The sequence below is a fragment of the Gigantopelta aegis genome, chromosome 14, assembly GCF_016097555.1.
Source record: "Gigantopelta aegis isolate Gae_Host chromosome 14, Gae_host_genome, whole genome shotgun sequence".
Taxonomy (NCBI): domain Eukaryota; kingdom Metazoa; phylum Mollusca; class Gastropoda; order Neomphalida; family Peltospiridae; genus Gigantopelta; species Gigantopelta aegis.
The window spans coordinates 12,393,746-12,413,586 of NC_054712.1; the positions used below are offsets into that span (position 1 = coordinate 12,393,746).

The window sequence follows — 19,841 nt, forward strand, 5'->3', positions numbered from 1 at the left end:
AGATAGTGTAGATCCCACTCGTACCGTGAAAGACCTATTTTTTAAGAATTTTGAGATAAAGTCAGGCCAAGGCCATGGAGGTTTTTCAAAATCCCATACTTCCATGTGGTATAAGTTTTCTCAAGGTCAAAAAAGACCGATACCAAATGCTGGTTATGGATGAAAGTATCCCTAAGTAAGCAGTTTGTGGGACTCAAGATATCAGACAGCCAGTGTATCAAAGGCTGTGGTATGTGCTATCCTTTCTGTGGGATGGTGCGTATAAAAGATCCCTTGCTACTAATGGAAATATGCAGCGGACTATATGTCAAAATTAACAAATGTTTGACATTCAAGTGCAGATGATTTAGTAATCAGTGTGCTCTAGTGGTGCCATTAAACAAAACAAACGTCAACTTGTAACTCTCAGTCCGTCCTTCCAGACTAAAGTCTGCATACTTCTATGGTGGGTAGATGGGGGAATTATACATTGAGGGTGGAAATAACAATAGGAAAAAGTGATTTAGGATAGATATGTATACACAGTGAAACGTCTGAAAACCGGACCCTCTATTAACTGGAATTCCCTAAAAACCAGACATTTTTCATTGGTTTTTTTAAAAATCAGTACAGAACTTAACCTCTCTAAACCGGATACCTCTTAAAACTGGACATTTTACTTGGTTCCGAGGGTGTCTGGTTTAGAGGGGTTTCACTGTAAATTGCCTCTTCAAATGACCCCTCCTCCATCAATGTGATCATTCTGTCATAGCCCTTCCAGAATAAACAAGAAGCAAGGCCTCCGAGAACTAAACCTGACGTGAACCATTTATAGAGTACACAAAAACACATTCAGCTAACCCCTTTTTGTTTTTTGTGTAAACCATCATGATTATATAAATATGTCCTAAATGAAAAAGTTAAAATGTTGGTTTTGTTTACCGACACCACTAGAGCACATTGATTTATTAATCATTGGCTACTGGATGTCAAACATTTGGTAATATTTTACATGTATTCTTAGAGAGGAAACCCCCAACATTTGTTTTGAATTGTAGCAAGATATTTTTTATATGCACCATCCCAGAGACATGATAACACATACCACGGTCTCTGATATACCAGTCATGGTGCTCTGGCTGTAGCTAGAAATAGCCCAATGGGTGCAATGATGGGGATTGATCCTAGACTGACTAAGCTTCAAATGAGCACTGGGTATATCCAGCTCTGTACTAAACTTAATGCACAAATGAAAAGTGGGTTACACAAGACCGGACTTGCATGTGAGCGGCTCTCAAAGAAAACGGTCATTTACGCAGTTTTCAAAGGCCTTCATAACTTTAAAAAACTACGGGGAAATACTTTATTTTTCATTTTCATTTTGGGTCCTTTAAAAGTGTTTCTGACATCAACAATACATTGAAAAGTTATCACCAAGTACTTGGGAGGGCTTGTCTAGAACAACTTTTAGTTATTAAGGTATGTTTTAATTAAATGTAAACAAGAATGAAGGAAGGAAATGTTTTATTTAACGACACACTCAACACATTTTATTTACAGTTATATGGTGTCAGACATGGTTAAGGACCACACAGATATTGAGAGACGAAACCTGCTGTTGTTACTTCATGTGCTACTCTTTTCGACTAGCAGCAAGGGATCTTTTATATGCACCATCCCACAGACAGGATAGTACATTCCACGGCCTTTATTACACCAGTTGTGGAGCACTGGCTGGAACGAGAAATGCCCCAGTGGGTCCACCGACAGGGATAGATCCCAGACTGATCACACATCAAGCGAATGCTTTGCCACTGGGCTACATCCCGCCCCTAAATGTAAACAAAACCAACTGTAGGCTAAAATTTGAAAATGCATAAGAATTCTGGGTTAATTTCATATTTGTTTTTATTCTTTTCTTTTCACTAAAAAAACCTACCAAATTACTTATGCTTTAACAATACTCACCCTGCCATTGTGAAATTAGCCAATTGCTAATTTGTATACAAAGTGGCTACAACATTTAGTATCTGAATACCAACATTTTCTTTAAATTAGCCAGTTTTTAAGAATTTGTAGGAAAAAACTCATTATCCGAAGATTGACTAAAATAAAACTATTTCCAGTGTGAACCCTGTGTGAATTTGTTTTAACAATTTGTGAATTTTTCATTCACTAAATTAAAAAAAAATTCTTTCTTTTAAGACAAGTTCAGTGAAGGCCACAAACAATGAAAAGTTTGTGGATTCATTGTATTTGAAACCAAGTAGTAAGACGTCCTTAGACGGCATACAGCCAGCGGACCTGACTGACGGCATCTTCGATGACAGCGGTGTTTGTGACGGACAGATGGACTCAGGCGAACAGACAATGAACAACCAGGCTGGTAGTGACAATCAAGAGGTGAAGAGTCGAGAGAGTCATTTAAATTTTAATTTAGACAGTCAAGAAATGTGTTCCCATGAAAATAAAGTATTTTACACTACATACATATGTCAAGTTGGTTTCAGTATTTTGATGACATGAAAAAGCATGTATGCAGTATATTATATACTCCTCACAAAACGTTAACCAACAATATTTGATGTATGGTCCTAAAAGTTTCACTAAATATGGCAAATAACCATATAGTAATGGGTGTGTAATATCAAAGTTAGTCTCCAAACTTCATAAATAATTCCATATTCAATAGGATTATAGTTTTTTGGGGGCCACTCGATATATACATTCTCTCTCTCTATATATACATATATATATATATAGAGAGAGGGAGGGAGATTATTATACAAGCTTGTGTCTCGTACTTATTTTATAAAATGAGTGTCAGGATTCTTGTAATGACGTCATTTTAGTTAGTGAATATATCTATAGCTAAGACTACGGAAACCGCATTATGTTATGTCGGTTCCCAAAATTACGCCATTTGTTGTGGACATGAAATCATGACACAGTGTCATACGTGATCTATTTTTCTGTATATCTTGAACTGTGTGGATAATAAAATATATGTATGGTTTCAGATGCCAGACTTCCTCAACGGTATGCGATCATCTATGGGATTGTTTGGTTTGTCTGGGGCAGATATCCCTCCTGATTCAACTAATGATGGTATGTTGATATCTTTAGTCATCTATGGGATCGTTGGGTTTGTCTGGGACAGATATCCCTCCTGATTCAACTAATGATGGTATGTTGATATCTTTAGTCATCTATGGGATCGTTGGGTTTGTCTGGGACAGATATCCCTCCTGATTCAACTAATGATGGTATGTTGATATCTTTAGTCATCTATCTTGTTATCTATGGGATGGTTTGGTTTGTCTGGGGCAGATATCCCAACCTGATTCAACTAATGTTTATATCATTTGCAGGGTTATAGTATGGTCTGGGACTGGGTTCGAATATGAACCTAGCCTGTGCTCGTACTGGAAATTTGGGGTAGTTTAGTCAGTTTTTAGATATGTAAGGTATTTGCTTGACAACTATTAAAATGTGTTTATTTTAAAGAAAATGACTAAATGTTGTTGCCACTTAGTATAAAAATTAGCAAAAGGGTAATTTGGCAGTGGATGAGGGAGCCTTGGTAGTGAACCCTTTTTGTCTTCATATTCCCTGGTCAACCTTCAACAGCCTAATATTGCACTGTAAAAGATTGTTTAGGCCTCTGTGTGGACGTGGGGTTTGTAGGGAGAGGGGTCTGGGGAATCAGGTTGAGAGATCAAGTCTTCTGTATTTGTTTGGGGGTTTTTTGTTTTGTTTTTAACACTGCCCCAAATTTGCCAGCTGCCTATGTTAAAGGCATTCAGCCATGGTTAACCTAATTAATGACCCAAGAAAATATCTGAAAATATATAAATACTTTATTTAATCATCTATATAACCACCATATCTCACTTATTATTAATATTTGTAATCCATTTATAATCCAGAGATAATTTAGAGAAGTAAGGCTGTGACTGAATGCCTTTAAGATATGTACGACCAAAATATCCCTTTTAATGACTGAAATTGCTAATTAAATTCCTTACGTTTAGAATGTCAGTGTTTGTATCTTCCATGGGTTTCTCATCATTGCTCAAACTTCATTTTATATTTCCTAATATAGATTATTTTTCGTATGTACGAAACTATTAGGAGGTAAAATCCATTTTGGGCTAATAAAAATATAACAAATAAAGGCAATTATAGATGCAAGTGACTATTCTTTGGTACATATGTACACCCTAGGACCTGGTCTAAATATCTAGTTGGCACACCCTATGGACTTGGGAGTTAAAAAGTTACGTAATTTTTTTGTTTGAAGACACCGCTACTAGATGTCAGACACTTGCTGATTCTAACATACAAGGGATCATTTATCTGCATTTTCCCACAGGCAGGACATCACATACCATGGCTTCATATACCAGGAGTGGTACACTAGTTGGAATGGAGGGGGGTGACGACTCAGAAAATGGCACTTTTGAGCCAATTCAATCCTACAATGCGAGCTATGTACCAATCTAGCTAGATCCCACCCTAAACTCTGGGAAAAAAAGAGGAAATGTATTCAGTATGTAATTTTTGTTATTAACTTTGCTATATTAGTCAAAGGAGTGGGACGTAGCCCAGTGGTAAAGCAATCGTCTGATGCTCGATCTTTCTGGGATTGATCCCTGTTGGTGGGCCCCATTGAGCAATTTCTCATTCCAGCTAGTGCACCACGACTGGTATATCAAAGGCCTTGGTATGTGTTATCCTGTCTGTGGGATGATCCATATCAAAATATCCCTTGCTACTAATGAAAAAATCAAGCATGTTTCCTCTCATGTCAGAATTACCAAATGTTTGACATGAATAAATCAATGTGCTCTAGTGGTGGGTTAAATAAAAACAAACTCACTTTAGTCTGACACGTCTTAGGATGGCAGCAACTAGATCAGTCTTTAAATAATGTGTTGTTTTCAGCTACGTTTACCGGTGACACTGCGACAGACGTCCTTGGCGAGATTGTTAATGGGACGGATTTAGCCCAGAAGACATCTCTGTCTGGTGAAGCCATCAAGCATAAGGAAATGTTACAGAATGAGGATTCCTTCCTGCCATTAGAGGAGAACGAGAACTTTCTCAATTCAGGTGAACTACAGAGGATAATAAACGAGTTACCAGTTATTCTCGGATTTATATCGCGAGTGATATATTTCTTTTGTACTTTACCTGGCCTCAAACAAATGCATATTCTGTTGAGGATAATAGTATGGTTCGAACATCCCAACAGTCCTTGAGAATGTACAATATTATTGTAAGAGTTAACAGTTATTCTCGGATTTATATCGCAAGTGAAATATTTCTTTTCTACTTAACCTGGCCTCAAACAAATGCATATTCTGTTAAGATATGGTTCGAACAGTCAGTAAGAATATACAATATTGGTTTAATTCTGCATTTTTTCTCTTCTAAAAACCTTTAATTTTCAATATCCACACATGTACATGTATATAAAAATAAGGTAAACTGCCCAATGTTCTCGACTTAACCTTAATACAGCTAAGAGTGTGGCCATTTGGTTTGTCTCAAAGATAGGTCCAAATAAATAAAAACTCGCATACATTTAAAATTATTGAAATAATCTTTTCTACAGAGCTATGCCAAATGTTCTCTCTCAATTTTATTAAACAGATATTGAAAACAAGGATATGATTTTCTTGGTCTAACAGGTCTTTGACAATTATTGGAAAAATTTAATAAAATTAAATCTCAAAAACGGTGCAACCCGGAGTGGAGTGGTATATAGAAAAGTGGAATTCAATCCCATCTGAAACGAGTGCTGAAGAATCCTTCTCTCCCTTGACATTTTATTAATTAATTAATGTTTATTTAAATTTTATCTTGATGGATTTTTATTAAAAGTAATACTTTAATTTATACCCAACTCCGACTTTGCTGAAATTTCATTTCATCTGTCGACAAGTTTGGAATTTAGACCAAACGCATTCACTATGGCCAATATACGTCACAAAACAACGTGTTGATGTCATTCTTTTGACTGAAATCGGTTGTCTTACTGAAAAGATCCGTAATACAAAAAAAAAAAAAAAATAACAGGAATTGGGTGAATTTTATTTTTATTTTTATTCCATCCTCCGACATTGCCTCCTTCAAAAAAAAATTCGTAATCCTAAAAAAAAGAAAAAGTTTGGCCTTATAGCATTCCATGTTTGGAATAAAATCCTTTGTAATGACATATTTTGTCGGAGTTAAGTGTTAATTATATTTGGTTCTTCATTTTGTTGTGCCAATATACAGTGAATCACACTGGAGACCTAATATCTATCCGAGTCAGACAGTATCCAGTGTTTAGATCGGTCGCGTTTTAGAATTTAAAAATTTGTTCCTGGTTTAGTTTCTAGACAGGTTTCACTACACATTCAGGTTGTAACTGAATTTTGTTAAAATGTTTATGTGGAAGTCCTGTTTTGGTCAAAGCACATTGTTTAAGTATTCTAGAGACACGCCTCGGGTATCTGCACCGTCGCAGGGCTCACACTGGAACAAACTGTGGTTTAGCCAATTAACAGAAATGTAGAGTATCTCTTTGAAAATCATTAAAATGTGCTTAATTTGAGGAATATTTTATTAGCCAAAGTCATTTTGTAGCCATTTTGTATAGAAATTAGCATTTGACTAATTTGGCAATGTACAGGTTGATCCCTGCTGTCATAGGTTAATGGTTTATGTCGAAGTACACTTTAACCATTCTAGGCACACAGGTCGGGTATCTGCACTGTCATAGGGTAATGGTTTACGTCGAAGCACACCTCATGTACATGTGTATCTGCACTGTCATAAGTGAATGGTTAAGTCGAAGCACACTGTTTAACCATTCTAGGCACACACCTCAGGTATCTGGACTTATAGGCTATTGATTTATGTTGAACCACACAAATGCTTGTAAGTAAATGTGACTTTTAAAAAAAAATTGTCTTAATTTTAATCAACATTTAATTAATCTAAGATATCATAAAATTAGAAAAACCCACAAAAATAATATTTAACAATTCAAATATAAACTTTGTGAAAATATGTGAGTAAAAGTTATAAATTTGTACCCCTCAGTGTTGTTTTTGTCAAAATGTACCCAGTAGTTAAGTTAATTAATCAATGTGTTTTACTGGTGTTGTCAAACAAGAATCATGCCAGTGAGGATGAATTGAACAGAACATTTATGTTTGTCTAGGTGCAGCTCAAGAAATGATGAATCAGGACGAAGAGGAGTTCTTGCAAACAAACATCTTTACAAAGGTATTCTTCATGAATTTAACCCAAATATAACATGGCAGCATGCACGACGCCACTAATTTAATAATGTGATATGTGCCCTACTGTTATTATCTACTTACATCTATACAGATATCCCAGATGATAATTGTGTAAAGCTTCTAAATAGGACAGTGTGCACATGCTACAATATAATTAGCTGTTCTGTGACCTGTTTACTGCTGTGCTTGTATTGTTAGTGAGGAATTTACAAAGGAAGAACCGTGGTATCTGCTCAATCTTGGAAGTGAACACAATAAGACACACAGAGAATACCATAATAAACGAGTTCCCGTGTTAGACCATTTATATTGCAAGTGTTTTATATTACAAGTGTTATATTACAAGTGTTTTCTATTACAAGTGTTTTCTATTACAAGTGTTTTCTATTACAAGTGTTTTCTATTACAAGTGTTTTATGTTACAAGTGTTTTATGTTACAAGTGTTTTATATTACAAGTGAGTGTTTTATATTACAAGTGTTTTATGTTACAAGTGTTTTATGTTACAAGTGTTTTCTATTACAAGTGTTTTCTATTACAAGTGTTTTCTATTACAAGTGTTTTATGTTACAAGTGTTTTATGTTACAAGTGAGTGTTTTATATTACAAGTGAGTGTTTTATATTACAAGTGTTTTATGTTACAAGTGTTTTATGTTACAAGTGTTTTATGTTACAAGTGTTTTATGTTACAAGTGTTTTATATTACAAGTGAGTGTTTTATATTACAAGTGAGTGTTTTATATTACAAGTGTTTTCTATTACAAGTGTTTTCTATTACAAGTGTTTTATGTTACAAGTGTTTTATGTTACAAGTGTTTTATATTACAAGTGAGTGTTTTATATTACAAGTGAGTGTTTTATATTACAAGTGAGTGTTTTATGTTACAAGTGTTTTATGTTACAAGTGTTTTATGTTACAAGTGTTTTATGTTACAAGTGTTTTCTATTACAAGTGTTTTCTGTTACAAGTGTTTTATGTTACAAGTGTTTTATGTTACAAGTGTTTTCTATTAGAAGTGTTTTATGTTACAAGTGTTTTATATTACAAGTCTTTTCAGTTGTGCATCACAAGCTAAATAGGAAGAAAAATGTAGCCTGGTGTTATTTCTTTTAATATAGCAGGCCGAAAGAAATGTAGCCTGGTGTTATTTCTTTTAATATAGCAGGCCGAAAGAAATGTAGCCTGGTGTTATTTCTTTTAATATAGCAGGCCGAAAGAAATGTGGCCTGGTGTTATTTCTTTTAATATAGCAGGCCGAAAGAAATGTGGCCTGGTGTTATTTCTTTTAATATAGCAGGCCGAAAGAAATGTGGCCTGGTGTTATTTCTTTTAATATAGCAGGCCGAAAGAAATGTGGCCTGGTGTTATTCCTTTTAATATAGCAGGCCGAAAGAAATGTGGCCTGGTGTTATTCCTTTTAATATAGCAGGCCGAAAGAAATGTGGCCTGGTGTTATTTCTTTTAATATAGCAGGCCGAAAGAAATGTGGCCTGGTGTTATTTCTTTTAATATAGCAGGCCGAAAGAAATGTAGCCTGGTGTTATTCCTTTTAATATAGCAGGCCGAAAGAAATGTGGCCTGGTGTTATTCCTTTTAATATAGCAGGCCGAAAGAAATGTAGCCTGGTGTTATTCCTTTTAATATAGCAGGCCGAAAGAAATGTGGCCTGCTAAGAAAAAAATATGGCCTGCTGAAACCAATACAGCGCAGGGTGAGTGGAGGGTTTGGGACAGTGTTTGAACATTAGGACCTCTGAGATGTATTTTAGAGCATTATAAAAGTTAAATATTATAGAATCACAAGCTCATCCTCGGCTAAATAGAAGATGAGATGATTGTACATAATCCGTCTCTTGAAAATGACCTATAATGTTTTTGGGTAATTTTAGTTGGTGAATTTTTATTTGCTTTTCGTGGGCTGCCATTTCGAGCCCTGTTTTTTATGCCCTGAATTTCGAATGAAGAAAACAAACGTCTGTCTATTGTATGTTACAGGATGACCAGATGCAGTCATCGTACCGAAGCACTATGACGAACAGCCTCTCCTCCTGGGATGAGTACAACCCTCTGAACAACATCTCCATGAGTCTGTACTGGGCAGCACGCACCGGAAACATCGGCACCTTGGATGGAAATCCCAGCTGTCCTAGGGTAGCTTTCCAACCTTTTAGTCTGTGTTAATGTTCGACAGATGCCATGTTGACATCCAGTAACCAGTGATTTAATTAATGAGGGGTTTGACAAATCCATTTGCCCTCGGTCCCGGCTAGACAGTATTTTGGTCTACGCTAGTGGGAAATTATCAACTGTATTACTATAATACATAGGACACCAATCTAATTAAAATTAGCTGCACTGGTTAATTACTATTACCTGTGGATCTAACAGCACCCTGTTGGATCTCATGTCTAGTTGACCTTTCATTCGACCAATCAAACCCTTACTTGAAAAATTGTGCTAGTGATTTGAAAAGAATTTGAAAACATTTGCGATTATGCCGAGGGTATACGAAACGATTTGGGTGAATTACTAAGTATGCCGGAAACTAATTTCAATATAGAATTTTATATAAAATTTGTTTCAAGACGGGAAAAAAAAATGTGATGGTATAGACATAAAATCTGTTTATATTAGTATACAATCCAGAGTTTATTACTAGACTTTTCCCCCTGTTTTTTAATGTTGAAATAGACCAACAAGTTCGCCTATTGCATAAATAGTCTCGCCCGATATTTTTAGAATTTGTATATTCCCGAATAATGCTATAAAAGGCGAAGTGTAATTGGTTGATATTTAAATTGTTATTTATAGATGAAATGTCACCTGGACATGGGAGTCCACGCAATGCTGTTAGATCTACTGGTAGACTAGTAGAGCTAATTTTAATCAGATTGATAGGACACTAGCCAAAGCTTTTGTGAAGACTAGCTCTGGCACTCGGCCAAGTTCGTTAATTGCAGATTTTCAGATTAATGGGACGAATTTTATTTTCATTTGGCAAATAAATGTTATGTAATAATTGTTATATTATTAAAAAGTATTTGGGTTTTTGCAATTATTGAAGTTAACCAGATGATTTGGCAAAATGTTCTGCTCACCCTAGTGATTTTTCAAAACATTTGTCGAATGCCGTTAATATGCTTTAGTGGCTATGTAAAACTAAACACTTGTTCAACTTTTAATAAAATTACTATGAGACATGTATGTTGCATCACCAGTCTCTTGATTGCCAATACGGCAAATGTGAATTTTAAGTTGAATTTGGCATCTTTATTTAATTACTTATTCTTTAAAAAGCGAATTATAAAACTATAACATGACTTTTGTAATGCCTTTTTGGGCTGTTTGGATAAATGAAACATGACTTTGGGTACATATTTTTCATTAGCATCATGGGATCTTTTGTATGCACTTTACAGACATACTATATCATTTGATAGTCATAGGGCACAGGTTGGAATGGGGGAAAACTCGCTGGGTGAAATTAAGGGGACAAAATTCACCAATTCTCTAATACAGGTTTAGCTTAAATCGTGGGAGTGCGACTAAGCAGCTTTCATATAAAAGATCCGTTGCTACTAATGGAAAAATGGAATTAATGTAAATATGCTGGGGTTTGGGTTTGTTGTGTACATATGGAAAACTAATATTCAACAGGTATTTCCAGGTAAAAATTATCCTAGTGATCACAATAGATGTTTTATCCTAATAATTTCTAAGTTGTATAATTGTATAATCAAAAGTTAATAATTTGGTACAAACCAATTATTACCAATGATTGATGATAATCACAACCAATTTTCAACACTAATTTCATAATGAGAATCCTCTGGATTTATCCAGAATTCTGTTTGTTTGCGCTGGCCGAGTTTGTTCTGGGTTTTATCAAAATTTGCTGTTTCACCCCAGCAGTCCGGGTTTTATACCAACCCATTAAGTCAGATTTTATACTTGCCCATTTTGATCTTGCGAGATTTGTGAACAGTGTTCTTGTTTGGACAAAAGCGGTGTACGCCAGTCGATACGCCCTCACATAACTGGCATATTAATACCTTCCAGCAAAACAAGTGACAGCGGCGAGTTTCTTGACAAATTCCAATATGGCAGCTGTTGTTTATGTCTGCATTATTTAAACATATTATTGAATAATACAAAGTGAAGGATGAAAAATACTTCAGAAAATTAATGAATGATATTTTGTTTTAATGTCACATTTAGGCGTAGCCTACAGCTGAAGACTTGACATAAAATAAACAAAACAAAAAAGAATGGTAGAACAATTTGTTTTCCCCGGTAAACATTTTTAACAAATGATTAATAACACTACATACAACATAATTCGATATTTGGTGTAAAATGCAATCTGTTCTTAAATCGCTAAGTTATTCGATATGTCGTACAATGTACTCCACATATTCTTTAGGGTGGATATATTATGACAGCTTTTTAAAAACCAAAGTAAACAAAACACTTACAAAAACCCATACTATGCACAATTTAAAGATATAATCTGCCATGATGTGCCGCTTTTTTCCAGTGTTTTGTAACCGGCATCCACCACTTAAAAGAATGTTTGTTTATCTTGTTTGACAGCCCAATTTTGGAATGGATGTCCAGTCGCCGCCCAGCAACAAGCTGCCTGAGCCTCTATACAGAACGTCGGGTGTAGGAGACGAAGACGGAGGTAAGCATGTGCACAGACAGGGCTCGAAATTGGCTGAAACCCGTGCCGGACATTCATTCCGTGAAGCTACAAATTCTGCCAGCCTGAATTAGAACCTGCTGGACCAAACATGGTTGACTCAAACTAATGTGTGAATATAAAGTTAAAATAATTGCCATTTCGACTGGACAACGGGTTAAAAAAAAAAAAAAATGGCCAGTGGTGATATTGACCTACAAAAACCAGTCGGGACAGCAGAATTTCGAGCACTGACTGGTCAGATTAAAAGAGTTACTGAAAAACATTTAAAAGTACAAATTTACATTTTAAAAGAATGTAATATTTATCCCCACCCTTTTTTCTTTTTTTTGAAATTGCATTGGAATGAAAAACAAATATCAAATTAAATTCACAACACTCGTGAAAAGCTGACGTGACCTGAACTTTTGATATTGTGAACTCTCACAAAGTTGTAACCTTAATTTCTTGCAGAAACAATTTCACAGTTACCATGTTTGTTCATTTTTTCTTAAAGGTCCACAATCATGGCACATTATTAATACACAATATATAAAAAATATATATAAAGATTACATTATTAACCATAAAAAAAAAAAAAATACCACCCCAGTTATTAATAAAGCGACTTTTTGTAAAACGCTTGGGGGGAAAAACACTGATCCAGTCGATTTGACCCGCATCTGACCTGTGATGTAGAATCAGGTGAATTCCACTCATTCATTAGTAGGTTAGCATGGCAACAGTATGTAATGATTCTTTGAAAAATAGCTCATTCTTATCTGACATTAGTTTGGACATTTCGGACTTGTCGCATTTGACTATTTATTCTAATGCTACCTCGATTGGTGAGGAAGGAGGAGAAAATCTGTTAGGGATACTTCCCTATCAGTTTGAACCGTACTACACCGACGATGATCCGTCAAGCCAAATGCGGTCAGCCTATTTGCAGCCCGGAGCCTGGACGTCATCCGGTGACAAAAACAAACCCCGAATGTTAATGCCTATGTGTACATTGTTCATATTTGGCACAAAGATACGCCTCAACACGATGCATTTATATATGCTAAAAAAATTATTGTAGGTAAAATATTTTTTAGAAAAAATACTACTTAATATTAACTGATGACTGGATAGCATTTAAATAATTAATGTATTGCAATTATTATTAAAAACAACAAATAACAAGGCGCATTCATCGTCAGTCTAATCATTACTTGGTAACAGAAACTTTATTACGACTCAGGCCGTTACACAACAGCATATGAGGTTCATGCAATACACAATATAATACAGTGACAAGACATCTACAATTGGTACCTGTTTCGTTTACAAAATATGAAAATAGAAGATTTTATTGTTCGAAGTTAATCCTTTAATTGTTTAACTAAAGACTTATTTGCAAAAACAATACATGTCTGCAGACATCGGTAGCTCGGACAGCATGTGACACAGTCGGCTCACTACGAGATCAAGGAATCTAAGTGGTTGTGTGTGTACTGCCAATATGCTACGGTATCTGTGATTATGTAATGTCATTGTAAAGAGGTGTTTTCAGACGTCGGATGCATGTTTGTTCCTAATTTGCTCTGTCGGTGTCGGAAGGTGTGAATTCCGTTGTAATGAACAGAATAACACTGATGTACATTTGTTCCCGACAATTTGTGGTCGGATGGTGTAAATGTTGCAGTAACGACGGTCGTTGTAACGAGGTCTGACTGTATATGTTAAAACAATAAATGTAGGAAAAATATGTTTTAGAAAAAATCAAATTAACATTTGGTAGGCCTATCTGTTTTTGTCTTCGGGTGATGTTCGGGATATTGTTATGTACAGCCCGAACATGAAAAATGCTCTCTTTTTCTAAAAAATATTTTTCCTACATTTATTTTTTTAACATATATAAATGCATCGTGTTGAGGTGTATCTTTGTGCCAAATATGAACAATGCACACCTCGGCGTTAACATTCGGGCTTTGTTTTTGTCTCCGGGCAACGTTCGGCCTCCGAGCTGCAAATAGGCTGAACAGGATGGATACAGGCATGGAACAGACAAGTTCTTTAACAAAAGTTTTGGTGCCATTCCCATCGACCATCTTAGATAATTGTCGTAATCCCCAGGTGTGAAGTGGTCACTGCAAATCGAATCCTATCTTGATGGTCTTTTCCAATACACACGTGTTCGGTTTAAGAACTGCTTCCGTGCAAACAATGTCGGTTTGTCTTTCGGAAAAATATGCAAACTTCTTTTGCCTTTAACTGCAGCTTTTGTACATCCATACACCGAACAATGGTTTACCATGTTTCACATTTGAAAAATATCTTCAAAATAATATTTCAAACATACAATTCTATTCAATAGAATAACATTTTCGCATTTTAAAAATGCACATGTTCCACTTCCATGTAAAAGGTCTGAAAGGCTGCGAATCGCCTTTCATGTTATGCCTGTTGTCGCGTGACTGAACTCTCGGAGTTCAGAGGCTTTTGGCAAGTGATGGGAAAAACGCGACTTTTTATTGAAAACGGGTAAAAAAAAAATATTTTATTTTATTGATACTTCATACATATTGTAAAAGGTATACGTAGATGCCAAACAATAGTGAATTACGTTTTTGATAAATGTAGACCTTTAAAGACTATGCTTACAATGGAAGATTTATTTAAATATCCAATAATGAAAGGAAAATTTGTCCTAATTCTGTTTAAAAACAGTTTTACTATGTTTTATAAATAATATTTTTATTTAAGGATTGTCTGTTATTTCTTTTACGTTCATCAGGGTATGAACAAAAAAATTCATCTGCAAATTGTGAATCGAGGAAACAATTCTTACATAAGTTTGCGGATGATTTGTTTTGTTCATACCCAGATGAACGTAAAAGAAATAACAGACAATACTTATAATTAAATATGAAACATACCTATTAATAATAACATCAAAAATTCATACTTTATTTTGAATTTTTTTTGGGTTTAAACAATAATACTCAGTAAGACAAATTACCGATATAAAATGACATAATCAGGTGTGACGTTCCTTGATGACGTAATTTTACATCCATCAAAGAATGAACAAACTCTCTTTGCTATGGCTGGACCAATGGGATGGGGTTACATTGTAATGAATGTAACAGAAATTCAATTATATACTTATATACAATAGTTTTTTTGTGTGTATAATTTTAGACAATACGCTCATAATGGAAGATTTATTGTGTGCTTCGAATGGAAGATTTATATAAAATATCCAACAATGAAAAGAATATTTGTCCGAATTCTGTTTGAAAACCGTTTTAATGTTTTTAAAAACTTTTATATACTTGCAAACCATTGTTTTTTTGTTTTGTTTTTTTATAAATTTAGACAATACGCTCATAATGGAAGATTTATTGAACACTCCCGACTACGAGAAAGAAACTGTTCCTAAACCTGCTATTGACTGTTCCGAAAAGGAGAGTCTGGAAGAAGAGATTTCCCGATGTCTACCAGCAGCGACCAGTGAGATGTCTCTTACAGATAGGACCATCGACATCGACTCTAGTGCTTTGCAGAGCTTTCTTCGCAAACCTGCGACTGACGGCACTCCCAGTAACTTCCTCGCCAGCCTAGCACAAGTGGTGCAGGCCCAGTCTAAAGCGTCGAAGAAGAATTCCTCCAAGACTGATCATCAACTTGTTGACAGTAACAAATCCCGAACACCAAACGTGTCGCGACTGCCGATCAGGAAAGGTTCGAATGTGAGCGTTGCAGGCATGAACAAGCAGCTCCTGATTAAGCCCCCAGCTGCTGCTACTGCTGCAAAGTCGGCAAGAACCGTTGTATCAGCAGTCTCGGTTAATAATACAGGAGCAAGTGTGGAAGAGATTGCTGCTGAAAGAAATGAAGATTGTGAAGGTAGATGTTTTGGGGGTGGGTGGGGGGGGGGGGGGGGGGGCGGAGGTTCTCTCTCACCTTTTAACAGTAAGAAAGTTTGTTTTGTTTAACGACACACTAGAGTACATTGATTAATTAATTATCAGCTATTGAATGTCTAAACATTGGTTATTCTGACTCGTAGTCACCAGAGGAAACTCGCTTTTTTCTTTCTTAATACAGCAAGGAATCTTTTATATGCATTTTCCCATAGACAGAAAAGCACATACCTTAGACCAGTTATGGTGCACTGGTTGGAACAAGAACAAAACCAATTGGTTAAATGGATCCACCAAGGTGGTTCGATCCTGCGACACAAGCACCTCAAGCAAGCACTCGGGTCAACTGAGATAAATCCTGCCCCTCAGACAGTAAGAAGGTGAAATATAGGTATTACCTTTGGTAGGGTGGGACGTAGACCAGTGATAAAGTGCTCGTCTTATGGGCAGTCGGTCTGGGATCGATCCCTGTCGGTTGGTCCATTGGGCTATTTCTCAAAAACTATTAAGTCTTAGATCTATGAAACTTTTTTTTTTTTCTTCATAATATTCATTGAGATGAACCTGTGTGGATTCAACTGTTAGCGACACAATACGTTTATGGTTCGAGATACATTTAATTCTTGGAATTATTGGGGGTCGGGGTGGGTGCAGGATTTAGCTCAGTCGATTCAGTGTTCGCCTGAGGTGCTTGCGTCGCAGGATCAAACCACCTCGGTGAATCCGTTCCAACTGATATTGTTTTTCTCGTTCCAATCGGTGCACCACAACTGCTCAAAGGCCATGGTATGTGCTTTCCTGTCTGTGAGAAAGTGCATATAAAAGATCCCTTGCTGCATTATAAAATGTTGCTAGTTTGCTCTGTTGACTATGAGTCAGAATTCCCAAGTGATGATTAATTAATCGGTGTGCTCTAATGGTGTCGTTAAATAAAACAAACTTCTTATTGTTTTTTTTTGTTTAATTTAATGTTAAAGTTTGCTGCCATTGTTAATACATGGGGTGGGATTTAGCTCAGTTCGTTGAGTGCTCGCTTAAGATGCTTGCGTCGCAGGATCGAGCCACCTCGGTGGATCCATTCAACTGATTGTTATTTTTTTCTTCGTTCCAACCAGTACACCACAACTGGTCAAAGGCTTTCCTGTCTGTGGGAAAGTGCATACAAAATATCCCTTGCTGCATCAGGAAAAATTTAGCGGATTTCCTCTTATGACTGTGTCACAATTATCAAATATTTGACATCCAATAGCCGATGATAATTAATCATGTGCTCTTGTAGTGTCATTAAACAAAATAAACTTTTAACACTTTTCCAATTAATAGAGGCTTTTTGATGACTAAAAGTGTTGAAAATTAGTGATGTTCCAATCATAGATTATAATTGAAAATTGATAGGTTTGGCTCTACCAATGTTGTGATTATTAGAGCTGGGCGGTATACTGTATATACCATTCGGTATCAGTATTCTGTCGATACTGATTTACCATACAGAGCAAATTTCAAAATACCGGAATTTTGGTATTGAAAAATATTTCCCGGCATTTAGTAAAATCACTAATAATATATCTACGAATGCAAAATGGGTTGGTATAAATCAGACGGGAGCCTTGTGTATGGAATTTAATTGTATTTAGATGAAATTAGTGGGTGAACCTTAACTCGGGCATGCATTTAAAGCCGAGTATACCGAATACGAACTGATACCGAGGTAAAAAACCCCAAAATACCGATATCGATACTGAACTTCAAATTTCAATACCTCCCAGCTCTAGTGATTATTGATTACAAAAAATCATAAGGCCGAAGAAAAAAAAATTACTTGTTTCTTATTACATGCTGCAAAAATGTAGGGTAGGTAGGTAGGAAAAACATTTTATTTTGGAAAATAATTTTATTTATTGATATTAAATAACGGTGTTGACTACCGGTATCCAAAATAACCTCTGCATGTATAGAAATGCATTATGCAAACCAACAATACCATTCATCACAGTGTTTTCCCTAGAAATGAAGTAAGACATGGTAAAGTGACGTTTTGGGGGCATATTTTATGTGCAGTTTTAAATATAAGGGCTTTTTTTTCCATTATACAATTTTCAAAAGGACAAAAACCGTATGGCCATTTTATTTTCTATATCTATTTCATAACTTAATTTAAAAAAAAAGGAAATATATAGTACTATCCACATAGGTGTGTTTAATGGCTTCTTTTTACATGGGCAACTTATAAATTTATAAAAGGCAAGGCAACAAGGTTAGCCTGCTAACCTATCTGTGGGAGAGTACATACAAAAAATCCCTTGCTGTTTAATAATAGGCAGAAGGTTTACTCTAATACTAACACTTAACTTCTGTACTGGTCCAGGACAGACTTGGTTGAACCTTAATTGGATAGAAACCAGTAAATAAGTTATAACAATTTCTTTTAATGAAAACTGAAAAGAAGGGTTCTATATTTATCTGTCCAACAATAATATTTAAAAAAAATGTTATGAATATTATCTTTCCTAGCGTATCTAAGAAATGGTAGACTTACCAATTTTATAATTTGCAATGTTAGTTTTATTCTGTATGTATCCAGTATTAAAGTACACACTTGGTTTGAAGCAATCAATTGGTCCAATTACTAGAAATGCAGTACAAATGCTCAGGATGCTCAAACGAATGTTGAAAAGTAAAGTTTGTTTTATTTAACGACGCCACTAGAGCACATTGATTTTTATCTTTAGCATCATCGGCTATTGGACGTCAAACACATGGTCATTCTGACACTGTTTTAGAGGAAACCCACTGTTGCCACACAGGCTACTCTTTCAGAAGAATGTTAATGTAAAACTTAAATCATGTTAGAATTATTAACAAGAACATTGTAATGAAATATATATTAAAAAAAAATTGCGTTCAATTTCTTTCTAGTCAGCATAAACTTTTTTAGCGGAAATCCCAGTGACCACTTACAAAAAATAACGAAACGCATCGAGATCTTACTAACATATTTAATCATTTGATTTCCATCAGTATCGGTAAACATTCCCTCCCCTAGTTTATCAGAAGGTCACTAAATTTCTACAAGGCCAGTTTGTCGCTGGAGTAAATCATTAAATATAGTTATTATTATTATTATTATTATTATTATTAATCGGAACACCTTGCTACGCTAGATGTAGAGTAAATCGGAAAAGATCGCATATATTTGTGAAAACAATTTTCCGACTCTTCGCGCGATATCTCACGAAAGTTACCGAACTTCAATTTGAAGAGAAGTAACTCTATCAATCAGTTGTTAGAAGAAAACATTTCGTGGCTAACGGGTCGCCTATAAAACTAAATTTGCAAATGTAAAACCACCGATATACGTTCGCAAATGGGAAAACACAGTAGGGTTATCCCCTAAATGACACCAAATTAGTGCTTGTGATAGTTTTGGAATGTTTTTTTGGAAATCGTTGTTATATTTTAAAAAAAGTAACCGGAAACAAACAATATTTTATGATACGCCTAATCGATTGTATGATAAAATATCAACTGTAATTGGTCATCCAGTTTAGATGATAAAATTGATGTCAATAAGCTAGGGTTTGGGTTTGTTTTCATGCGTACAAAAAGAAACAAATATTAAATGGTTAATAAAGGTTAAATTAGCCATTTGTAAGTTGAACATGACAACAGGTGCATTGTTGTTATAATTCAAGATGCTTCTTGCGGTTATATAATTCTAACCGATTGTCAAAGCGAAAGTTTTTTGGCTAGTGCCCCGCAGTTATAACTGACAATCGATTGTGTAATTGCAAGCGATTCCCGGTACAATTTACAATATCGATGTCTGTCTGTTCAGTGTGCTGCTAACTGTCCTAACGCTGAAGTAGTTGAAACTTCATATCACTCCAGGCCTCTGATAATCGACAAATTGGTCTAAACCATTTATTGGGTTTTAACCAGTGTCGGGGCGGGATTTAGCTCAGTCGGTT

At 35.5% G+C, this 19,841-nt stretch overlaps 1 protein-coding gene across 3 annotated transcripts in view; it reads left to right on the plus strand.

Annotated features, from left to right (window-relative positions):
• The window catches only part of LOC121388118 (centrosomal protein of 192 kDa-like), a 119,930-nt gene that overhangs the window by 25,242 nt on the left and 74,847 nt on the right, over nucleotides 1-19,841 (plus strand). For all 3 annotated transcript variants that reach the window (XM_041519343.1, XM_041519340.1, XM_041519342.1), the window contains exons 10-16: nucleotides 2,185-2,382; nucleotides 3,000-3,087; nucleotides 4,927-5,094; nucleotides 7,196-7,260; nucleotides 9,274-9,429; nucleotides 11,872-11,962; nucleotides 15,326-15,856. In XM_041519343.1, coding sequence (XP_041375277.1) covers nucleotides 2,185-2,382; nucleotides 3,000-3,087; nucleotides 4,927-5,094; nucleotides 7,196-7,260; nucleotides 9,274-9,429; nucleotides 11,872-11,962; nucleotides 15,326-15,856 — 1,297 coding nt within the window. The remainder of the gene's footprint in view (nucleotides 1-2,184; nucleotides 2,383-2,999; nucleotides 3,088-4,926; nucleotides 5,095-7,195; nucleotides 7,261-9,273; nucleotides 9,430-11,871; nucleotides 11,963-15,325; nucleotides 15,857-19,841) is intronic.